Source organism: Schistocerca gregaria, chromosome 3 (genome assembly GCF_023897955.1).
Source record: "Schistocerca gregaria isolate iqSchGreg1 chromosome 3, iqSchGreg1.2, whole genome shotgun sequence".
Classification (NCBI taxonomy): Eukaryota; Metazoa; Arthropoda; class Insecta; order Orthoptera; family Acrididae; genus Schistocerca; species Schistocerca gregaria.
The window spans coordinates 795,998,588-796,024,482 of NC_064922.1; the positions used below are offsets into that span (position 1 = coordinate 795,998,588).

The following is a 25,895-nucleotide window of genomic DNA, read 5'->3' on the forward strand; positions in this document are numbered from 1 at the left end:
TCTGAGAACTATGGGACTTAACATCTGAGGTCATCAGTCCCCTAGACTTGGAACTACTTAAACCGAACTAAACTAATGACATAACACATATCCATGGCCGAGATAGGATTCGAACCTGAGTCCGTAGGAGCATGGCGATTCCGGACTGAAGCGCTTAGAACCACTCGGTTACAACGGCCGGCCTAGGGTTTGGGAAGCACGGAAACAAACTTTACAAACTCTCGCCTTATGCAGGAAGGCGTTATCTTCCTGAAATATAAACCCAGGATGGCTTGGAGGGCAACAGAACAGGGTGCAGAATAACGTCGACGTACCACTGTACCCTAAGGATGCCGCGGATTACGACCAACAGGGTCCTGCTATGAAAGGAAATGGCACCCTACACCACCAGTCCTGTTTGTTGGGTCGTATGGCGGACGACAGTGAAGTTGGTATCCCCATGCACTCCGGAGCGTCTGCAGACACGTTTTCAGCATGGAATTTCAGTGACTAGAAAAGAACTGTCTCCAGTGATGAGTCTCTCTTCGAACTGCACCCGGATGATGTGTGAAGGCGTGGTAGGAGACGCCCCAGAAATTGGTGGGAAAAACCTTTCTGTCGCCTGCCATGCGGTCCAACAATCAGAAGTGGTGGTCTGGGGTACCATTTAATTTCATAGAAGAATCTCTTTGGCTCCCATCCGCAGTCCCCTTACAGCATAGCGGAAGGTCGTCGGTATTCTATGCCCCGTTTTGCCGCCTTTCATGTCTCTCTACCTGGAACTGTACGCACTGCTTGTTTTAGTGCTGGGAAAACCCTACCTTGGCCAGCGACGGTGTCGAATCTCTTCCCAATTGAAAACGTTTGGATCACCATGGGCAGGGCCCTCCAACGAGCTCTGAATGTTGACGATCTAAATTGCTAAACAAATGGAGTCTGCACGATGTCCCGGACAATTCCTTCGCGGCGCGCTTGTGTTTTATTTTGTCTTAGTGTGTTTTGTGGTTGTGATTTTTCCGACAATTTTGCAATCGAGCAGTGACGGTTATGTACTCATATTTATGTAAAATACTTTACGTTTATTTACGTTGAGTGTGAACTGTCCGTCGTTGGACTAGATCTATGCTTCGATATAATTTTATATAGTGTAACACTAGTGTGATACGCGAACGGCATCGTGGACATTATAAAGTATTCACTCGTTCATTTATGCTCGTTGCCAGCAACGAAGAGCATATACTACTTTCCTTGGGTATGTCATAAACAACTATTTTCTAGGAGCCCTTCAGTCCTGTCACAAATACGCTCTGATGTTCTGTACGCTCGTATTTTGTCCATTAGGTGACGGTGGGAACTGTATCGAACGCCAGGCCGTATGTCACGGCACGCATCAATCTGCGTGTCAGATATACTGCCTTCTAGGTCTCGTAGATTATCATTGCGAGATGGGTGTCACACGACAGCTGTTGCTGACTGCTGATTCCCCCAGGGATGATTTCCGGTCTCAAGGAAAGTAATAATATGCGAGCTATTTCTATAGCTGACACAGAGTAGTACTCTTCTCATTAATAGCAGCTTCTTTCGATGGATTTCGTTTATCACGGTTCTTCTTTAATTTACTGCAACTATACATTTCTGAGTTGCGCAGTTCCAGGAAAGATGAGCAATATTAGGGTTTGTCGTACCGTCGGTGCAAGATCATTATAGACGTAGCGCAAGTTTTGATTTTTTGGGAGGGGGGAAGGGAGGGGGCTAAGGGAGGGGGATGCAGGAAATCGGCCGTATGTTCACATGATCCATCTAACCACTTGCCTCAGCCGTTTCAGAGAAACCAAGGAAAATCTAAATCTAGATGGCTGGATATTTGAGCCACCGTAGTCGCACTGAAGACTACGGTGAACTAAATCCACCTTGGTCCACCTACACATTGCAAAATGTCCACATAAAGTGATAAGTGTACTGCACGTGCCTGAGAGTATAGTTTTCCTAGAGTAATGACAACATGGGGACGACTGTACCAAAATATCCGTTGTATTGTAGCCGACAGACAACTCCACGAACAACAGTATGTGCCACAAATCGCTCAAGCTAGGAACCAAACACACACTCGCGTCCCAGGGACGTCTGTACTTCCAGATGGTTCAAATGGCTGTAAGCACTATGAGACTTAACATCTGAGGTCATCAGCCCTCTAGACTTAGAACTGCTTAAACCTAACTAAGGACATCATATACACCGATGTCCATGGCACGATTAGAACCTGCGACCGTAGCAGCAGCGCTGTGCCGAATTGAAGCGCCTAGAACTGCTCGGCCACAGCGGCCGGCTGCACTGCCAGAATATTCGTATGTAATGCGGAATTGACCACAGGGTGTCACAAGAGGTGGATCCCTATTATAAATGGAGGCGGGAGTGCTGCGCTGTCAGTTGAGAATCAGTAACAACAGAATCTACATCTACATTTATAGTCCGTAAGCCAACCAGCGGTGTGTGGCGGAGGGCACTTCACGTGCCTCTGTCGTCACCTCCCTTTCCTGTTCCAATCGCGTATGGTTCGCGGGAAGAACGACTGCCGGAAAGCCCCTGTGGGCGCTCGAATCTCTCTAATTTTACATTCGTGGTATCCTCGGGATGTGTAAGTAGGGGGAAGCAATATATTCCATGCCTCATCCAGAAACGCACCCTCTCGAAACCTGGACAGCAAACTACACCGCGATGCAGAGATAGGAAGAGAATAGGAAGAGAATGGCTGTCAGGAGAGCTTACTGACTTCAAAAGGAGAGTGAAACGTCCCCTTTGAAAAATTATGAATGACAGTGCTGCAAAAACACTTACGTTATTTGATTTTCAAAGAGATGAGCAAAACTCAACGTACTCAGTTTTCTCATTACTTATTCTGATCATCCAACAAACTGACACACAATGTTTTTAGCGCAACGAAATCTGACGTCCAGTAATCCCTACAGAAGAGTTGCCCTGACTAACAATAACCTATACCTTCCATGAACCACTTTCCTCACAAAAATTTTCGTTACTCGAACTACTGCAATACAGCGAGCGCCAATACTGCCGGGAAAATAAAAGATTATAACTACTGAAGGCACTAACTACTGATAAGCATAGTTAGCAAATGAAAGATTCTGATAGAGAACAAACAGGTATCTCTCTCCCCACATCCACCACTGCTGGCCGCTCACCTCCAACTGCCCAACGCTACGCGCTGTTCGCATCCAACTGCCCAACACTACTACAGCGAATATTCCAACAATGCCAACCAGCCATAGACTGCACACAGCACAGTCAGTGATTTTCACACAGAGCTCTATGTGGAGTTACCAACATGAAAACCTAAACAGCCTACTTACAAGAGTTGTCATTGGATGTCACCTGGGTAAGCATCATGGACCTTTCATCCCTTCTAAAATCGACCAAGTCGAAGTTCAGTGAAGTGGAAGCGCAACGATCCACAGCAAAACAAAGGCCAAGTGGACATCATGTACTAATCAACAGTGATAGTGAAGGGTAGTTGTAAGAAATTACATCCAATCAACGTGAGAAACCACTTTTGGGTCCCAACTGCTACCAGAAGTCCAGATAGCTCAAAGACTGCGTAGGGGATACAGTGGTCAAGCAGTTCCTCTTATCCACATGTCTGCAGTCAGTGCTATGAGATGCCTGAGTGTTGTAAACAGCGGCGCCACTGGACACACTTATTTCTGCCGGCCTCGGTGGCCGTGCGGTTCTAGGCACTTCAGTCCGGAACCACGTGAGTGCTACGGTCGCAGGTTCGAATCCTGGCTCGGGCATGGATGTGTGTGTTGTCCTTAGGTTAGTTAGGTTTAAACAGTTCTAAGTTCTAGGGGACTGGTGACCTCAGATGTTCAGTCCCATACTGCTCAGAGCCATTTGAACCAGCCACTGGACACTGGATGATTGAAAGCGACTGATTTAGCGTGACGAATCACGATGTACACCATGGCAAACCGATGGAAGTGTTTGGGTTCGGCAAATGCCTCGATAACGTTAACTGTCGTCTATAGCGCCAACAGCGAAATTAGAGAGGATGGTGTTATGCTGTGGGGGTAGTTTTAGTGATGAGGATGTGATCCCCTTATTCTGCTTAAGAAAACGCCAAATGGGGAAGGATGCGAACACATTTTACAGCACAGCGATGTATATACAGTAGAGGAACGGCTCAGTGACGATTGCTGTATCAGCATCACAATACTTCCTGTGATAACAGCGACTGTGAGGCAATGGACTGTGGTCAGCGCCGGCCGCTGTGGCCGAGCGGTTCTAGACGCTTCAGTCCGGAACCGCGCTGCTATTATGGTCGCAGGTTGGAATCCTGCCTCGGGTATAGATGTGTGTGATGTCCTTAAGTTAGTTAGGTTTAAGTAGTTCTAAGCCTAGGGCACTGATGACCTCAGATGTTAAGTCCCATAGTGCTTAGAGCCATTGTGGTTATTAACACCCGTGGTATAGACCGTGCAACACAGAGTTCCGACCTGAACCCTGTGGAATACTTTTGGGATAAGTTAGAACATCGGTTTCCCTCCGTTCTCCAGCGTCCAACGTCCCTGCCTCGTCTTGCTTCGGTTCTTGTTGTAGAATTTGTTGGCATTCCTCACTAAAATTTTCTTCAGGCAACCCAAGTCGTCATAAAGGCGTAGGGTGGAAACGACCCGTATTAATGTCCACTAATAGGGGTCCAGATACTTTTGATTAGATACTGTACTCGCTAAGTTTAGTTTGATACGTAAAACTGTATTACGCTGTCAGTTGTTAACGAGTGACTAAACTAACTAGTCAGCTAAATACCGGTAAATGGAGCTCCTTGCTGACGCGCCTTTAGGATCTTTGTCAGGTAGTTAGTGGGTCGCAATTTGTCAGAAAATGACAAATCGAGAACTGCAGACCGTTCTATTGTAAAGAAAATGTCAAAGTGATAAGTAAAAATACTTAGGAAGCTACTATTTCAGTGCACAAAACATTTACTATTTATCAAATCATTGAAACTAAAACGAAACATAGTCGTATAAATTTCAGGTTGTGTATCATAACAGAACTGTTGGAAATTCACAGGAAGAGACTGTGATGTAAAGTGCTTTAAAGTATATCACACTGGAAGTTCATTTATGTGATCGCGTATGTTTTAAACGTAACAAAGGCCTGTTGTCAAGACTACCTGAAATTTTTACTAGTTTTCGAAATGATTCTTGTACTAGAGCAATTTAGACAAAACTCTTTACTTCCGTATTTGCAGACGTAGTAAACTTCCGCCAGCAGGCTAGTGGACGAGCACGGTTATTACCAGTTCGAGGGAATCCGGAATACGCTGATAATGGTGAAAATTCACTGAAACTTGTGTGGCAGAAAAACGAAGACCATTCTACACAAAAAAAGTAAACAAGTTCGCTCGAGGCAGAGTCCATTTCCAACTATATTTATTTGAAAATAAACACAAACGCAAAAAGGCTGCTTCACTCTCAAAATTAACATTTTTAAATACACTCATTCCTAGAAGCACGCTACATCTTTTGTTCCGCATCCATGTATCGATCGTGACACACAAGGTTTTAAAACGTTTTTTTTGTGTGTGTATAACGAGTTTCTAGTTGTGGCCATTTTTCGCAATAGGTGTATACAAATTGCTGTAATTCACAAGAAAAATGCGTGTTGCATGCTGCACATTTTTTTTTTTTTTTTTTTACATTTTTATGTAGAGCTGCATCAAACCAGTCTCAGGACTGAAGACCACAACAATAACAACATTTTTATGCACCCAGACGCGTTTTGCGTTTTTTGCAAAGCGCCTTTAGCGGGTGCCCTGCAATATTACATGACCTATTGCTCACAGATTTAAGAACAGTTCATGGAAATATCTTTTGTAATAAAATGGAAATTTACTTGCAGTACAGAGTAAATAGCCATTCACAAGCATGCGACTTTCTCTCTTGTGGAAAACCGATTGAAAGTCTCCACTTTTGTGTCTAATCAGTGGTTTCGTAACAACATTTCAACTGTCACTTTCGGTGCCTAGTGTCATTTGTTGTTGCGTTACTAGCTTTCCCGATTTTCGCTTCCACTAGTTTTTTGTCAGATTCTATGCGTGTTGAAGTTTGTGTGTGTGTGTGTGTGTGTGTGTGTGTGTGTGTGTGTATTTTTTTTTCCTATGCGTTGCTTGCGAGAGGAACGAATTTGTGATCATCTACTGGAATGTTTGTCCATTATACAAAGAATAAATGTGAACAATGAGTGATTAGTCGTATTAACTTGGTCATTTTATAGCAGTTTATTTTCTGCTTTTGATATGTGTACATGATAATTTTTCTCTAAAGATACCAGGCGTCTTTCATTGTGTATTCCATTTTCGTGTCAGTCCCTTGTAGTTGGCTTGTGATCCATTTCTATTCAATGTTCTGCGAAAAATTAATAGCTTGTCTCATATTTCCAGGCTCTGTTATATTTTCTGCTTTTGATTTTCTGTTTATGATTTGTTTATATGATAATTTTTCTCTAAAGTTACCAAGTGTCTTTCATTGTATATTCCATTTTCATGTCATTCTCTTGTAGTTGGCTTGTGATTCGTTTCTCTTAAATGTTCTGCGAAGAATGAGTGGCTTGTCTCATATTTCTAGGCTCTATTATATTCACGTATGCATGTAGATAGGGAAAATCTGCTGCTAAATAACCATTAAAATTCACAGCGAAGGCCTTCAGCTGCTCCGTCAGCTGTGTCTCATTTTGCATAGTGCTACGAGTTTCAGTCATAGACCATCTTCAAGCTTAGGCTAAACGAGGATATAGGGACCGTACAAATTCACAGGTTAGTGTAATGTTATAAACATCGTACTTACACGCATAAGTGACAGAAATTTTACACCTTAATATAAACGATTACAAGTTGCTATTGAAGGCCAACCACAGTCAATAATGATTAACTTTATCTAGTTTTTATGTACTTCTTGACCTGTTTCCGTGTGTTGGTTTGCTATTGACTTTTGACGTGAATAAGACTTCTGGTGACAGTTACTCTGCACATTTATTATACTGCTAACAACTTTACTGACTACAGTTGGCCTGCAATAGCAACTTGTAATCGTTTATATCATGGTGTAACATTCCTACCTCTTACGTCAGTGCTTACGGTGTTTATAACCTTACACTGTCTTGTCAAATTGTACAATCTCTAACATTTTATATTTCCTTGTTTAAGCTAAGCTTGAAAAGGGTCTTTGACCAAAACTAGTAGCACTGCGAAAAATAAGAGACAGCTGAAGATTTTCACCAGGAATTTTTGATAATATTTTTGTATCGATTGTCGATATTTTCTTTGTGTTTGTTGGTTTTTCATAAACAGAGTACCATAATTTTTAGGTTTAGTTTTCTTTCGTTTTGGGTGAAGAGCAGCAACAACAATGTTCGAATCGTGAAATCGGAGCGCGGCTGCACCTGGAACGGACGGTATGCGGCGCTGGCGTCGCGTATTTCGGGAATGTGCGGCGTCGCGACGTCGATGATCGGGCGCCGTCGGGTGCGGTCGTGCGGGGCCGCCGGGTGGGCGTTCCCTGGAGCACGTGCTCGCGGCGCCCGCTCTGCCGCCAGTAGCACCCCTACCAGCGGCCGCTGCGCACCGTGGCCGCCAGCCTGTCCGAGACGACACCCGCGCACCCTCTCCACAGCTGACTGAGCGGCGTCTCCTGTCCAGAAGCCGAATTCAGAGCACGTACTACTAGCTGGCGGTCCGTTGCGTGTGGGCAGTGAATAAGACGTTCCACCTGTTTTAGAGATCGTTAAGGGAGGTATAAGATGACATCTCTATCGCAGTAATTTCTGGTAAGTTAGTAGCTGTCAGCCGTACGTAGCGGCAGTCCGAGAGTTGTGATCGCACGCGAGGCTCTTGTTTGATGAGTGCTGCCAGGACCAAGCTTCCAGTGAGATTATTCGCTTTGCTTTGGTACTCCTTTGCGCTGGTGGCTTCCGAAATTAGCTGATGCTAAGCTAGCACTGCTACTTGCCTTTCACATTGCGCCTAATACTTGCGAAGATGTAATATTACGGATACTTGGCATCGGAGGTTAGAAGTTAGTAAGAGGTTTCGGGGACCAGTGGACCATATAGGTGCCTTGGTCATAAACAAATAGAGCAGTATAACTTCATAGTTCAAACGACCTGAATTGAGACTGAATTAATTTTCGCTACACGTTTTTACTTTAGGAAATCCTTTTTATCGCTGCGAGTATTTGCATATCATTAGGTACTGTAGAACATAAAGCTGCATGCGCACATTTTGTTGATATTTTTGATACGAAGCTGTAGGGTTATTGCAGAACTACATAGAAATTTTTGTCAACGACAGTAGGTCTAAGCGGCTCTGTTGCTGATCGGGCGGTTCCCACAAGTGTAAAGAACAGGTGCCTGTTTTCCTTGTCCTACCGCACGGTATTCGAAGGAGAGAAAATTTTGGTAAGTAGGCTGTAGTGTGCACGGCACGGGAGAGGCAGCTAGTTCATATCTGGCCAGCTCAGCGGGTGGTGTCGTTCCTCGTGTGCGGACACGCGCATCCCGGGCGCTGAGTTCAGGACCGGGGTAACCAGAGCGCCGACACTGACGATGACGCCGACGACGGCGCCGGTGCCGGCGGCGGAGGGCGAACCGCAGCCCCCGGAGCCACCGCGGCCGACGCGGCGCGGCCACCGCCCCCGCATCACGCTGCCCATCTTCCACCTGCCGCCCTCGGCGCCGTCCACCCCCAGCCAGGCGTCGCAGCACTCCGCGGCCACACAAGGTACACCACACACACCTTTTTGTTTACTTGCTCACGCTGACGGATGACTTTCACAATCACGTCGTAAATACTCTGTTCCTGGCAACACAACGTTTTGTATCCCCCCGCCTTTGTTGTTGCATCACTGGGCTCGGCGTCTCACATTTACGAATACAGTCGCGTACGACTGTAAAGGTATGCTTATGCGGCAACATTGTGGCTCTTACAGCCCCGTATCAGCGTATTCACCCAGGAGAAGGAGACGGTATGTGCCTTTCCCTAGAAAAAATTAAAAATAAATCATCATCATCATCATCATTTAAGACTGATTATGCCTTTCAGTGTTCAGTCTGGAGCATAGCCCCCTTATAAAATTCCTCCGCGATCCCCTATTCAGTGCTAACATTGGTGCCTCTTCTGATGTTAAAACTATTACTTCAAAATCATTCGTAACCGAATCCAGGTACCTTCTACTTGGTCTGCCCCGACTCCTCCTATCCTCTACTGCTGAACCCATGAGTCTCTTGGGTAATTTAGCCCTGACTGCCTTATCTATACAGTTCATTACCAGTTTTTCTTTGATTTCCTCATTGTGGACACCCTCCTGCCATTGTTTCCATCTACTAGTACCTGCAATCATCCTAGCTACTTTCATATCCGTAACAAAATTAAATAAATAAATAAAAATTACAAACCCATGAAATAGAACGACTTAACGGCTATCAGTTTGAAGAAAGTCAGGACTGTAATGGATATTTATTAGTGCTAGTGTGTACAGAGCAAATTGTGCCACCCCGCCCCCTCCTCCAGTTGCAATTCTTGGTATCCTCTTGCCTTTATTGACACATTAAATACCCAGGAAAACAGTAAAAAGTCAAAATACGCATGTCTGAGATAGTGAAAACAGCGAACAGCGGATAAATAACGAAACTTTTAAGTCGTACCAAGTTCCACTTATCCAGTAATACACTTCACAAGCAGTCAGTCAGGAAGGGGAGAGAGAAGCGGCAAAAAAGCTGTCGCCAACATAGGACGATTATCTTACGCTTGGTGCGTTTAAACTAAGATATATTGAAGCCACAGAATGGAATCGTTACAAAAGTCGTCTGGTTTTATCTCAATTACTTCCAAATCGTATTATATCTGCCATATTGATAATGAACCTACTAACAACAGGATCCACGAACAAAACAGTACTCAGGATCGAGGTAAAGGGTGCTGAGGCAATTCATGGTAGCTTCTAAAATCTACATCTAAGCTTCTAAAGGCACCTAATGGTGTGTGGAGAAGGGTACTTCGTGTACCAATATCACTTACCCACTCTCCCATTCCAGTCACGGGAAGAAAGAATGCTGATAAGTCTCCGTGTAACCTCGAAACACTCTAATCTCACCTTTATCGTCTTTACTAGGTATGCGTAGGAGGGAGAACATATGGGATGACTCTTCTAGGAACATACGCTCTCAGAATTCCAATAGTGAATCATACCTTGTTGCAAAACGCCTTCTTACAGCGTCTGCCACTGAGGTTCACCGATGATCTCCGTGGTGCTTTCGCGCTCACTAAATGAACCTGTAACAAAACATGATTATCTTCTTCGAATTTTTCTCTGTTTTCTCTGTCAGTCCTATCTGGTACCTTCCAGGGCTAACGAAAACTATTCAAATATTAGCCGCGAGCGTTTTGAAGTCTATCTCGTCTTGTGGGTGGATTACACTTGCTCATGTTTCTTCCAGTGTATCTCCGTATGGACTCTGACTTACCTGCGGTTAGTTTTATGAGATCGTTCCACTTTAAATCGCTCCGCACGTATTCACCCAGATATTTACTGGATGTGGTTGCTTCCAGCATTTGTTCTGTAATGTGGTAATCATACTATAATTTATGATAAATATCTTAATTTATGCTCCTATTTATACACGCGAAATGTGTTATATCTGTTTATGTTGAAGGCTAACCATCTATCCGTGTACTAAGTGTCGGTTTCCCTCAGGTACAACTCCATATCGCTACTATTTTCTAGCATTGCGACATCTGTACATATAAGTGCATCATACTCGTAAGCCTCATGGAACTTCCGATGGTTATTTGTGCCGGGCGTCCAACGTAAAAATCATAAGACGCATTTTCCGTCGCTGCTTCGGCAAGTAGTTGTAATTGTTTTTGTATTGCGTAGCTGAAGTCAGGCCAGACAATTGCTGCTCGTCACATCGTTCATGCGACGGCAGATGGCAACAGAACGCATCGGCTTGTTTTCCAGTAGAAATAAAATTACTTTTAAGTCGAAATTTTACGTGTCCATTCGTCCATTCGATAGAGCGCTTCCAAATTAGTCTAGTGCGATATTTGTTTTATCGATGTGTATTAACAGGGACGGTAAAACAGCAGTCCAGCAGTGGCCTCAGTTTCGCTGAATGCTTGGCAGAGCCGTCCGGGGTTTCCGAGCGGTTCTAGGCGCTACAGTCTGGAACCGCGAGATCGCTACGGTCGCAGGTTCGAATCCTGCCTCGGGCATGGAGGTGTGTGTCGTCCTTACATTAGTTAGGTTTAAGTAGTTCTAAGTTCTAGTGTAATGGTGACCTCAGGAGTTAAGCCCCATAGTGCTCAGAGCCAAGCTTGGCAGTAGCAGTCAGCGCAGCCACGGCAGTGCTATCGCTCCTGGAGCACTAGTTATTATTCGTAGTTTTACTGTCGCTGTTAAAATATATCGATAAAACAAATATTGCTCTATTGTACGGGCACGTAAAATTCCGAATTTGAAAGTAATTTTATTTGTACTGGGAAGCAAATCAACTCTTTCTGTTGTCACTAGGCGTCTCATGAAAGATGTGAGGAGAGGTAATTGTTTGGTTTGACCCCAGCTACACAATGCGTTAACGAAATTGCAAATATCTGTTGAGACAGCAGACAACATATGCCTGAAGACTCTTAGAAGCGACATCCTGTATATGATCTGAAAAGTAATGGTCCTACAGCACTCCCTTCGGCATACGCCCCAAGGTTCTTTAACGTGGAAGCTTTTATGCTGCCTTCTGTACGTAGTGGACGAAAAAATCATGCTGCGTTTCATACGATCTTTCTTTCGGAACCCATGTTGATTCCCACTGAGGAGATTTTCCATCTCCGAAAACATCATAATACATCTAGTAAAATTCTATAAGATACTGAAGTCAGCAATATAAGTCTACAGCGCGAACGATAAAGTAGTTTATAGTTTTCACGATAAGTTACTTAGGGTACATTTGCTACTATCTATAAGGTGTTCCGGCTTTCTCCAAATTGATGCTGAAATGCTACATCTGTTTGCGTGGCGTGGCAGAATGCGCATCCGGTTTTCGAAGATTGTCCATGGAGCCAAGCAAGTGGCGCATTTTGTTTTCTTGTTGTATATACCATTCTGCAACCCGGCCATGACTTCCTCCTGAGAATGATGCGTTCATTTAAGTACATCAGGAAGCTTGAATACATTATTATTAATAGCGATATATCCTTGTTGACAGGTGTGAAAATTAGCGAATTATCAGTTTAATAAGTCACGACTGCAAAATACTAACACGAATTCTTGGCAGATGAATGTAAAAACTGGTAGAAGGCGATCTCGCGGAAGAACAGTTCGGGTTCCGTAGAAATGTCGGAGGACGTGAGGCAATACTGACCCTACGACTTATCTTAGAAGAAGGTTTAAGGAAAGGCAAACCTACGTTTCTAGCATTTGTAGACTTAGAGAAAGCTTTTGACAATGTTGTCTAGAATACTCTCTTTCAAATTCTGAAGGTGGCAGGGGTAAAATACAGGCAGCGAAAGGCTATTTACAATTTGTACAGAAACCAGATGGCAGTTAATAAGAGTCAACGGGCATAAAAGGGAAGCAGTGGTTTGGAAGGGAGTGAGACAGCATTGAAGCCTATCCCCAATGTTACTCAATCTGTATATTGACGAAACATTAAAGGAAACAAAAGAAAAATTTGGAGTAGGAATTAAAATCCATAGAGAAGAAATAAGAGCGTGCGGATTGCCGATGACGCTGTAATTCTGTCAGAGACAACAAAGGACCTGGAAGAGCACTTGAATGGAATTAGCAGTGTCTTGAAAGGATGATATAATATGAACATCAACAAAATCAATACAAGGATAATGCAATGTAATCGAATTAAATCAGGAATTAGATTAGGGTTCAAATGGCTCTGAGCACTATGGGACTTAACATCTATGGTCATCAGTCCCCTAGAACTCAGAACTACTTAAAGCTAACTAACCTTCGGACATCACACAACACCCAGCCATCACGAGGCGTGGGAAGTGAGTACGCTACCGCACGACCACGAGATGCGGGCTTAGATTAGGGAATGAGTTTTGCTATTTGGGGAGCAAAAAAACTGATGATAATCGTAGTAGAGAGGATATGAAATGTAGACTGGCTATGGCAAGGAAAGCGTTCCTGAAGAAGAGAAATTTGTTAACATCGAGTATAGATTTAAATGTCAGGAAATCTTTTCTGAAATTATTTGTATGCAGTGTAGCCAAGTATGGAAGTGAAACATGGACGATAAATATTTTAGGCGAGAAAGGAATAGAAGCTTCCGAAATGTGGTGCTACAGAAAAATGCTGAAGATTAGATGGGTAGATCATGTAACTATTCAGGAGGTACTGAATAGAATTGTGGAGAAGAGGAATTTGTGGAACAACTTAATTAGAAGAAGGGATCGGTTGGTAGAACATATTCTGAGGCATTAAGGGATCACAAATTTAGTATTTGAGGGCAGCTTGGAAGGTAAAAATTGAAGAGGGAGACCAAGAGATGAATACACTAAGCAGATTCAGAAGGGTGTAGGTTACAGTACTTACTTGGAGATGAAGAAGCTGGTACAGGGTAGAGTAGCATGGAGAGTCGCATCAAACCAGTCTCTCAACTGACGATCACAACAACATTCCTACACGTGGTTAAAAATATGCAACTTACGGTAGTGGCGCCATAATATAACGAAAATATGAGCTGAAGCTTTTGCTGTCTCATCAACGATGTACCAGTCTACTGCGGTAAGCTTAAATCTTTGTATCCAGTTTGAGCTTAACTGCGGTAGTATATACGGTATATACAGTGGCTCCATTTGCGACCATCCATTTCATAATGTCTTCCTTTTTCCAAGACTTTCGTGTCATGAATAGAACGTTGAGGCTATCATATGAAGTATTGACCGTCATTATAACGCAGGCGGCCCCGGCTTAATCAGAATATCACTGAATCAGCTGTTAAACACTTGAACATTGTGAGTTCTAAGGTTTCCTGGCTGCTATTGACTAATAATGTGTTTCTGTTCGTTGTGCGGAGAAGAAGGTTGGGTCTGTCGTAGACATATCGTGGATCAAATGGAAACAGAAACACGGCAAAACGTCTGGAAGCACCGTATTTGAAAAAAAAGCTAGTATTTTTTCGCTACGGAAATCAAACGAGCATCTTCCACAAAATTATTGCTGCTTCGTACAGATTCAATAATTAACCTACTTTTCCCGCCTGATTCTTTACACACTGTGGCAAACCTGCAAGAAAAGATTTTCGCTAATCAGTTACCTGAAGTTCATAATTTGGCAGCATGTGTTCTATGTTAAAACAAGTCTCCTCAAGCTAGTAAGTATTACATATATTTGTGGTGTCTGTTCTTTCGGACATGATCCAGAGAGCGCACAGCGTTTGGATCCTGGTACCACCATGAATGAAGACACAAAGAAATTACAAACATTGGCTGCAAGAGGCCATTGATTTAGATTAGTGAGGAAAGTTGAAAAGTTTTGTTTAACCCGGGTCCCCTGCTTACTAGGTAGATGCGATGACAACTGTCTCATCCGGACATAGTGGTCAGCGCAACTGCACGGACTACCTGAGGACGCCTCTCGTCAGACCCACAACCACACTATTGATGTGCCCCTTTCTCATTATCCTCGTTATTCGATGCATTTCGGCAATTCCTGTATGAGTTTGAGCTTGTTGTGCATCGGCACTGAAGCGATTATTCGCCACCTTCACGTTAATTATATAAACAGTGTCTGTTGCTTAGGATAGTCCATGTAGTCGCAATCTGCCAGGTAAGCCATTTACTTAAATGAATTCCCACTGGCAGCTAATGTCTTTAATTCCTGTGTGTCTTAGTATTACGTTTGTCCCGTGTTCGAATCCTGGTCCGGCAAACAGTTTTAATCTTCCCGGAAGTTTCATATCAGTCCACACTCCGCTGCAGAGTGAAAAACCATTCTGTAATAAACTTGTTGCTCCTAAATGCTTGAATTCTGACTGTGAGTCACAAAGCAGTTCAGGCCATATGTCTAATTAGGACATTTCACCACCGCGACAGATCGCAACGAAATATCGTTTCTGTCTGATATTATGGGATTTCGTTTCCCATTTTACTGAAAACCAATATTCAAACATTACTTTGTAGAAACTACTTCATTTCTAAAAGGACAAGCCGTTATCATCCAATACCACTTGAAGTATCTCATTTATTTCAGACCTTTGCTTTTGAAGAAAAATCCATGCCCTTTTCAAAAATCGCCACATTTTCCTATCACAGACGATTGTCGTCTTCTTGTTTCGCTCCGATGAATGGTCTACTCATGTTCAGATTTTTATTTCGGTACACCTTATGTACTAAACACAGAAACCAGAATGTTATTTCTACAATATAAAGTATTGTGTATTGTGTGTATTGAACCAGGGACCTAGAAACGACGGAGAGGCTTCGTCCAGCCATAGCGCTCGGTGGTTAACAACCCCACAACAGGCACCAGCAGTCCACCCGCTCCACACCGAACGCAGGGTTATTGTGCAGTTCGGCCCCCGTAGATTCCCCCCCCCCCCCCCCCCCCTTCGCCCACTCCCAGGAACGTCTCATACCAGATGAGTGCAACCCAAAACGTCCGCGTGGTAGAGTAATTACGGCGTACGTGGAGACCGTGTTTGCACAGCGATCGCGGACATAGTGTGAGGCGGAATAAGGGGAAGCAGCTCGCATACGCCGAGGCAGATGGAATACCACCTTAATAACCATCCACAGGCTTCCCGGCCCACCAGACCTCGACATTTATCCGCCGGGCGGATTCGTGCAGGGGACCGGCAGGTCTCCCCGTTCCAGAAGCAGCGCGTTAGACCGCGCGGCTACCCGGGTGGGCCATATAAAGTATTGGAAGCGACACACTTGTTTCTAAAAAGTCTCGAAAAGTTCAGCACAATCTACTTCTACGGTTCCCTCTGGTACCATGGAAGTCATTCCCTCATGTCTTAACAGATTTCCTATCATCCTGTCCCTCCAGAAGTACATTCTCATAATTTTCTTCCTCAAATTAAGGCTGATATTTGATATTAGTAGACTTCTCTTGGTCAGGAATGCCTTTTTCGTCATTGCTACACTACTTTTGATGTCCTCCTTGCTCCGTCCGTTATTGGTTATTTTACCGCCAAGGTAGCAGAATTCCTTAATTGGTTCAAGTGGCTCTGAGCACTACGGGACTCAATTGCTGTGGTCATCAGTCCCCCAGAACTTAGAACTACTTAAACCTAAATAACCTAAGGGCATTGCACACATCCATGCGCGAGGCAGGATTCGAACCTGCGACCGTAGCAGTCGCGCGGTTCCGGACTGAGCGCCTAGAACCGCTAGACCACCGCCGCCGGCAATTCCTTAATTCATCTACTTCGTGACCATCAATCATGGTGTTAAGTTTCTTGCTGTTCTTATTTCTGCTACTTCTCATTACCTTCGTCTTTCTTCGATTTATTCGCAATCTACACTCTGTACTCATTGGACTGGTCATTCCGTTCAGCATATCATGTAATTCTTCTTCATTTTCATTCAGGATAGCAATGTCATCAGCGAATCGTATCACTGACATCCTTTCATCTTGAAATTTAATTCCACTCCTGAACCTTTCTTTTATTTCCGTCATTGCTTCCTCGATGTACAGACTGAACAGTAGGGGCGAAAGGGTACATCCATGTCATACACCCTCTGTAATACGAGCAGTTCGTTCTTGGTCGTCCACTCTTATTATTCCCTCTTGGCTGTTGTACATATTGTATATGACCCGTCTCTCCTTATAGCTTACCCCTACATTTTTCAGAATTTCGAACATCTTGCACCATTTTATATTGTCGAACGTTTTTTCCAGGTCGACAATTCCTATGAAAGTGTCTTGATTTTTCTTTAGTCTTGCTTCCATTATTAACCGCAACGCCAGAATTGCCTCCCTCGTGCATTTACCTTTCTTAAAGCCAAACTGATCTAGCGCACCCTCAATTTTCTTTTCCATTCTTCTGAATATTATTCTTGTAAGCAACTTGTATGCATGAGCTGTTAGCTGATTGTGCGGTAATTCTCGCACTTGTCAGATCTTGCCATCTTCAGAATTGTGTGGATGATGCTGTTCCAACGTCAGGTGATATGTCGCCAGACTCATTTATTCTACACACTTGAATAGTCTTTTTGTAGCCACTTCCCCAATGATATTAGAAATTGTGATGGAATGTTATCTATCCCTTCTGCCCTATTTGACCTTAAGTCCTCCATTCTCATTCTAATACTGGATCTCCTATGTCTTTTAAATCGACTCCTGTTTCTTCTTCTACTACATCAGACAAATCTTCCCCCTCATAGAGGCTATCAATGTATTCTTTCCACCTATACGCTCTCTCCTCTGCATTTGACAGTGGAATGCACTCTTAGTGTTATCACCCTTGCTTCATTGTAAAAACGTTAAACAGCTACATCACGGACGTTTCGTCTGTGTTTGGAGATGTTTCCTTCGGGGCGACCAATAGATAGCCACACTGAAGAGGACCGATGTGAGTGAAAGACATAAGTTCCGACTGTGTTTTCGGCGGTACTCCTCAGTGCGACTAAGAGTTGTTTTGGTGTTTTATAATTACTGTGCCTTACACCCAAGATTATTTTATTTAAACTTCAATCCTGCCACACATGCATCTACAGACACAACATCCTCTTTTCGAGGGGGAGGGGGGGTGTTAAACACTTAGTTCCCACTTTTTTCTTTTTATTGCTTCACAGTGCGTCCAGGAGAGTGCTTCTTACCAATTTCCAATATTACCGTGCGGGTTTCTCTTCTATTCTGTTCGCTTACTAAGTGAAGGAGAAAGACTGCAGGCCTCGGTACTCTAAGCTTTCGTGAGCTGCATAATTGTCCCACAGATTTCTTTCGAATCTCAAATGACCTATGGTCATCTCTTCCTTTTTTTCGTCTAAATAACCCAGACTTCGAAATACGGTGGATTCGAATATCACTTGTTGGGCCCTTTCCAAATAGACCATGTACAAAAATAACTTAAAGAAAGTCATAGTAACAGAAACAACATTGATTCTTATTACGCACAACGTCTGTGTTCTGAGATGAGGCAACTGAAGAAACTGCATCAGCGATACTTTCTCAAATATTATTGAACTTGGTCATGGCAATACGTGTCATCCACGCACGACTCTGCATCGAAGTCGACTAACACAAACGCAGCTCAAATTTCTCTTACTTCGGTAACGGTACGGGCAGGAAGGTTATAATGCACTGAATTCTTTTCAGTTAACCACACAGGTGGGCCCTATCGTTCTAAATACATTCCGGTGAGTTAAAGATCTTCATTTTCATCTGGACTAATAATGTCAGGTAGAAGAAGCAGTAATGAGATGAATGACGAACACTAACTTCACTTAACGAAGGTTTATTCAGCATTTGCACGTACAAATTGCGCGGAACGAACTGCCTCCGGCCAGAACACATACAGTATATATACAGCTATAGAACATTCCGGTACAATGATTCTTGAGATTTATGGATACTTCTAAAATGTACTCGAACCGAATATAGAAATTAAAATTGACCAGTCGAGGGGAGTTTTGAACTCACGACACTCCATTACACAGTTTAGTACCATAACCACAACACGACGGTGCTACTCAGCTTCTTCTGCGACACAGTCACAAGGGTCTTTAAACAATGAACCACGTTTTATCATAGTCTTATTAAATAAAACTATATTTAAAAACAGGGATTTATGCTAATGGAGTAGCACATACAAATACGAGAAACATAGTAATTAATAAGTAGATCTGCGACAAAGCTATGAAGAGAAAGTGCACTTCTAATAGGGACTTTTCTGTGTGGTATTTCTGGTCAGACGAACCAAGCATCTCAAGGCAGTTTCTGCCATTTACAGATTTATAGCACCATTTTGCACCTCTGGCGTCGAGAGTGAAACTGGGAAAAAGTATTACGGAGCTCTTTGGAGAGATATTTAAACTTAAAAAAAAAGTGGAAAGGAACGTAATGCTTCATTTTTACTGCTGCAAAATATCTTCATATCATCATCAGACCTACAAAATAGTTATTTTAGCGAATTTTCTGCCAAGAAAGTAAAAGAAACATACACTCCTGGAAATGGAAAAAAGAACACATTGACACCGGTGTGTCAGACCCACCATACTTGCTCCGGACACTGCGAGAGGGCTGTACAAGCAATGATCACACGCGCGGAACAGCGGACACACCAGGAACCGCGGTGTTGGCCGTCGAATGGCGCTAGCTGCGCAGCATTTGTGCACAGCCGCCGTCAGTGTCAGCCAGTTAGCCGTGGCATACGGAGCTCCATCGCAGTCTTTAACACTGGTAGCATGCCGCGACAGCGTGGACGTGAACCGTATGTGCAGTTGACGGACTTTGAGCGAGGGCGTATAGTGGGCATGCGGGAGGCCAGGTGGACGTACCGCCGAATTGCTCAACACGTGGGGCGTGAGGTCTCCACAGTACATCGATGTTGTCGCCAGTGGTCGGCGGAAGGTGCACGTGCCCGTCGACCTGGGACCGGACCGCAGCGACGCACGGATGCACGCGAAGACTGTAGGATCCTACGCAGTGCCGTAGGGGACCGCACCGCCACTTCCCAGCAAATTAGGGGCACTGTTGCTCCTGGGGTATCGGCGAGGACCATTCGCAACCGTCTCCATGAAGCTGGGCTACGGTCCCGCACACCGTTAGGCCGTCTTCCGCTCACGCCCCAACATCGTGCAGCCCGCCTACAGTGGTGTCGCGACAGGCGTGAATGGAGGGACGAATGGAGACGTGTCGTCTTCAGCGATGAGAGTCGCTTCTGCCTTGGTGCCAATGATGGTCGTATGCTTGTTTGGCGCCGTGCAGGTGAGCGCCACAATCAGGACTGCATACGACCGAGGCACACAGGGCCAACACCCGGCATCATAGTGTGGGGAGCGATCTCCTACACTAGCCGTACACCTCTGGTGATCGTCGAGGGGACACTGAATAGTGCACGGTACATCCAAACCGTCATCGAACCCATCGTTCTACCATTCCTAGACCGGCAAGGGAACTTGCTGTTCCAACAGGACAATGCACGTCCGCATGTATCCCGTGCCACCCAACGTGCTCTAGAAGGTGTAAGTCAACTACCCTGGCCAGCAAGATCTCCGGATCTGTCCCCCATTGAGCATGTTTGGGACTGGATGAAGCGTCGTCTCACGCGGTCTGCACGTCCAGCACGAACGCTGGTCCAACTGAGGCGCCAGGTGGAAATGGCATGGCAAGCCGTTCCACAGGACTACATCCAGCATCTCTACGATCGTCTCCATGGGAGAATAGCAGCCTGCATTGCTGCGAAAGGTGGATATACACTGTACTAGTGCCGACATTGTGCATGCTCTGTTGCCTGTGTCTATGTGCCTGTGCTTGTGTCAGTGTGATCATGTGATGTATCTGACCCCAGGAATGTGTCAATAAAGTTTCCCCTTCCTGGGACAATGAATTCACGGTGTTCTTATTTCAATTTCCAGGAGTGTAGAAGTTAATCCAAAATGACGATTTTACCGTGGAAAGAGTTCGTCATTATTTTGTCACCTTGTAATAAGTATTCGTGTTGTTGGAAACAAATTTATATGTCTTATTGAAACGTATGTATATTTAGAGTGAAAAAAGTAAATGGGGAAGGCTGCATATATATCCAGATTGCACGTTAAGGGAGACAATGTGCAAATAACAATAAGAAACTCCAAAATATATTCATTGCTACTGCCAACATACGGCAGGAGCTATCTTTTAGTAAGGTAGTAAGGCAAGAAATGTAGTACTAACCTCGTTGAACATAACATGAAAGGTGTAGTAAAGTATTTAGCTAAAGCAAAAAGCACCTTCACGAGACGTGTTCTCATTCAAAATTTTTTCCTTTGTATCTGCGGAAGTCATCCAACGTGGTTTAAATGAATGAATTTTAGAGCCGCATTGTTTATATTACTTTATTATTGTGAGACTCTCCACGAAGCTGTTTACATTACTCCCGAGACTTTCAACGAAGTGTTTAAGAGTTTAATCTTTCTGAAAATTCCAAGATTTCAAACAATAATTTACCCACTGCACGTGGAAATGCTGCAATAAATGTGAACTTCTCAACATCTACAGCTACATCGATACTTGGCGAATCACATTCAAGCGCCTGGCAGAGGGTTCATCGAACCACCTTCACAATTCTCTATTATTCCAATTACGTACATCGCACCGAAAGAACGAACACCTATATCTTTCCGTACGACCTCTGATTTCCCTTATTTTATCGTGGTGATCGTTCCTGTAGGTCGGCGTCCAAAAAATATTTTCGCATTCCGAGGAGAAAGTTGGTGTTCGCAATTACGTGAGAAGATTCCGTCGCAATGAAAAACGCCTTTTTTTTCTAATGATTTACAGCCGAAATCCTGTATCATTTCTGTGGCACTCTCTCACATATTTCGCGGTAATACAAAACGTGCTGCCTTTCATTGAACTTTTTCGATGTACTTCGTCTCTCATATCTGGTAAGGATCCCACACCACGCTGCAGTATTCTAAAATAGGAGGAACAAGCTTAGTGTAGGCAGTCTCGTTAATAGGTCTGTTACATTTTCTAAGTGTCCTGCCAATAAAACGCAGTCTTTGGTTAGCTTTCCCCACAACATTTTCTATGTGTTCCTTCCAATTTAAGTTGTTCGTAATTGTATTACCTAGGTATTTAGTTGAATTTACGTCTGTTAGATTAGACTGATTTATCGTGTAACCGAAATTTTGCCTATCACGGCGAAATTTTCTCGTCAGTGTTTCTACATCTACAACACTGGTCAGCCAAGCCATTATGACCACCCACCACCGCGACGCTGGATACCGCCTGGTGGCGTTGAGGGCAGGTAACGTGGTAACAAGTTTAGGCGGTGCAGTCACGGACGGGGGATGACCCTAAGCGAAGATATCGGCTGCAAATGGGGAAATCCATTGAGATAAACTACTTTGACGTTAAGATTGTTATTACGCAGAGCATGTGAACCAGTATCTCAAAAATGGCGAAGCTGGTCGAATGTTCACATGCTACTGTCGTGAGCATCCACGGAAAGAGACAGGAGGGTAGTAAAGCTACTACGACTCTCCACACAACTTGAGGTTCAGAGACTTGTCTGCTCTACAAAATAGGATAAGTGGTGATCTGTGGCATCTCTGCCGAAAGCGCACAATGCTGGTGCACACACAAGTGTTCCGGAGCACACCGTTCATTGTACATTCTGGAACATGGATTTCCGCAGTTCACATGTTGACGCAACAACATCGTAAATAGCGACTTCACCTGACTGATGGCAGCTCATCGAGACCACGTGGACAGTTTGTCGTCGACGCTGTAATGCATATCAGTATGCCCTCTCATGGTGGGTCCTTTGCGCAAAGCCTATTCTCCACAATGCCATGATTGTTTATGGAATGGACGGCGCGGCGTGGCGGCGACGAATCTAGGATTTCTATTTCACCAATCACTGGAAATGTACTATGATGTATTCGCCAGAGCGCCAGGTGATGATTCGGGCCAACGCACAGCTCACATCCTTTTCTCGCCGTCACTTTGAAGGAGCTATGGTCGCTGAGCGCACACGCGACAGTTTAGCGCAGGAGTGTCCATCTATGTACAATGTGATAGCGGAACGCCACCACCGACGGAAAACTTCGATAAATGTCCTAACGGTCTATGATGGCGATGTCTAGATACCCAACACGATACAGGCTCTGGCCTCCATGCACATTATGTTGTGCTGTACTCTGCACAACGTCACCACCATGCCAACATTATGCCTATTTCCCGACTTTCGTTTGGCTCCGCTCCTAGGGATGCAACGATGGATCTGCTTGCCACCGTCATAAAAGACGAAGTCCTTGATGCTATCCAGGTGGGTTCCACTAGCAAGTTGCCTGGCCTTGACGGCTTCCCACTGGAGTTTTATGGGACATTTCATCACCTAAATGCGGCAGTGTAAATGGAAATTTATCGGGACTTTACGTCGTCTCTCATGCATATCCCAGACGGTTTCCTCGACCGTCTCCTTGTTCTCATTCACAGGTTTTTGGGTTACCTCACGGATATGCAAATGCCACCCCTTGATGTTGATCAACAGTTACAAGAAGCTCTTTACCTGGCTGTTGGCTGCACGGCTTAAACTCTTAAACAGACGACCCAGTTCGTGGTTTCTCCTGATAAAACCTCTCTGGAAGGTGCAAATAACATTTGCACTACCCTCTGTAGCTATCGGAAGATAATCGCTCTTGCCCATGTTCGTCGTGTGCCTGAACTTTCTGTAGCTCTTGGCTTCAGCCAGGCGTTCAGATGCGTCCATCACAGTTACCGGGAATGGGTGCTCCGCCATAAGGGATACCCTTTTACTACTGTCTATGTCGTAATTCGTCTTTTTTGTGGGGCTACATCCCGTACACTCTATAATGCCCGTCTTATTCCCCCCATCTCGATTCATCATTCGATGCATGAAGGCCACTCGCTCTCTGCACTGTTGTATGTTTTTTTCCCATGAAACACTTGCTCTCCATGGAACCGTTGCTCTGCTCTGCGGCCTCCGTCAGCGCCTGGTAGGATGTCTCTTTAAAAATGGTTCAAATGGCTGTAAGCACTAAGGAACTTAACATCTGAGGTCATCCGTTCCCTATATTTAGAACTGAACATTGTGCCGTTATCCACAATCCCAAATACAGACAATTCTTCTCCGATTTCCTATGTAGTGTCTCTCTTAGCCCACCCCAGAATTGAGGTATTACTGCAATGAGGAGTTCATCCACGCCTTTTGCACTCTTAGAATCAGTTATTCTTCGGAATGTTCTTCCCTGAAGAACTATGCGTCAATAGTCTTACCGAGGATGGCGACTTGCCACTCCTTCAAAGCGACGCCGGTTTCCTGGTAATCACGATGGTGTTTCTAAAAATTAGAAACATACAAGAAAGAAAATTAATAGATAAATGAATCATTGATGTTCTTTGTATCTCTATCCACGTTCCCTATACTTTCGTTGGTCGCTGGCGGGGGGGGGGGGGGAGGGAGAAGGCGGGGCCGACATGCTGGCCAGGTCTCGGGTTGTGACCTCTGCTCACTTTTTCCCCCAGCCTTCCCTTTGGGCGCCACGAAGGTTAAAAAAGAAAAATAGAAGGTGGTCAGAGGATCTGCGTAGTAAGCACGAAACACGTGTTCAAATCACGGTCCATCAGAAATTTCCAAATTTTCAGTTTTCCCCAGCCAGTCATTACTGCTCGCAGCCAATGTCAGTAATTCCTTTGTGTCCTTATTAATTTTAGAGTAAAATTAACATTCTGTCAAGCGACCCAAAAATAATTAAGCAGAAGGAATTTTCAGTATGAGGGACCATGTTGAAGAGAAAGTTAAGGAGCTGTACACACGTGGCTCTTCATCTTCACCTGTCATGCATCATGACCAAAAAGTTCACCGGTAAATGGCCGAATGTCAACATCCAACGGGTACAGTATACCACAGACAATCTCGGACTATGGAAATCCGGGACCTGTCAGATACCATGAGTATGTGGCAAGACATATGCAGGTCAGACGGGCCGTCCTGCCGGAGATCGTTGCCGAGAACAGAAACAGCATACCGGCCTGCAGCAGCCTACCAAGCTGGCAGTCACGAATCATTGCCTATTGGCATTATGAGGACTGGATTACGACCACAGTCAGCTTCTGGCAGAGGCGTCTAACTTCTGGAATTGTCCCATTAAAGAATCTATTGGGATTGGAGTAAGAGAACCGCTAACCAGCTGTCGTAGTGGTTACATCATTATTAAGACATGGGTGCCCTCAATTAGTCTGATTAAGAAAACGAAGGAGATACCTCACAACGAATTGATTTCAGGGAACTTCAGGTACTTGAGGAGGAACAACGAGATGCCGCCAGTACGCGTGCCTGGGCACGGAGTTACGAAGGAGCAACGTGTTGGCAAGAGGCGTGGGGAGAGGGGATGCTGAACGCGGACAGCAGACAGAGTGGCAGATCACAGGGAGAGGGGGGGGGGGAAGATAAAAGCACTACACCGGTCCCTAAGCAGTCATTTCGTCAGAGCAACTGGTGATGGCAAAGTGCTCCCTTGCCGAAACATTCTGCCCGTTGGACACTGACATACGACCGTCCGATCATGAACTGTTGCGTAAACTATGACGTGTTTGCTTCTCAGAAAAATAAGGGTAGAAGATATAATAATATAATCCTCCTACTACGAAGAGTTTTAAGAGATATTACTACTGAATGAACATTTTATGTGGGTTTCTTCTGCAAGCATGGTACATTCGTAAGCTGTGATGTATCATGTTTAGTAAAATGCGAACTCTGATCTACAATGCGTGTTGTGTTGCGTAGAGAGTGAGGCGTATTGCCCCAATAGTGTTTTGCTTTGCGTTAAAATGGAACGTTTCTTACACAGAGTGAAGTCTTATTCTGTCTTTAGAAAAACATGAAACCTAGTAAACTAATTTGTGGTTTCCATACCGTTGGAAGAATTGGGGGCATCAGGTGCTAAATATTCATTTATTAATGTTTTATGTCCAATTGTCATTATCGCTGTTTGACAGTTTACAATCAATTTCAAGGCACTAACCATTCATCTTCAGATGTCTTATACATCCGCAGGTATATCTGGTCACCGTAAGAAAGCATCATCTGGTATACCTATAGCTCGACTGACAAGATCGGCTGAAATGCCAAATGTTGCTGGCTTATGGTGACCAAGTATAGTTGCGGATGTCTTGCGACAGGATTAACACGTTACGTCCGTGTCGTTGAAG

The 25,895-nt window shown here is 44.4% G+C and overlaps 1 protein-coding gene across 2 annotated transcripts in view; it reads left to right on the forward strand.

The window, feature by feature from the left end:
- Positions 1 to 7,601: 7,601 nt before the first annotated feature.
- The window catches only part of LOC126354639 (potassium channel subfamily K member 18), a 503,048-nt gene continuing 484,754 nt past the window's right edge, over positions 7,602 to 25,895 (forward strand). For both annotated transcript variants that reach the window (XM_050004409.1, XM_050004410.1), the window contains exon 1: positions 7,602 to 8,770. In XM_050004409.1, coding sequence (XP_049860366.1) covers positions 8,596 to 8,770 — 175 coding nt within the window. In that variant the 5' untranslated portion in view covers positions 7,602 to 8,595. The remainder of the gene's footprint in view (positions 8,771 to 25,895) is intronic.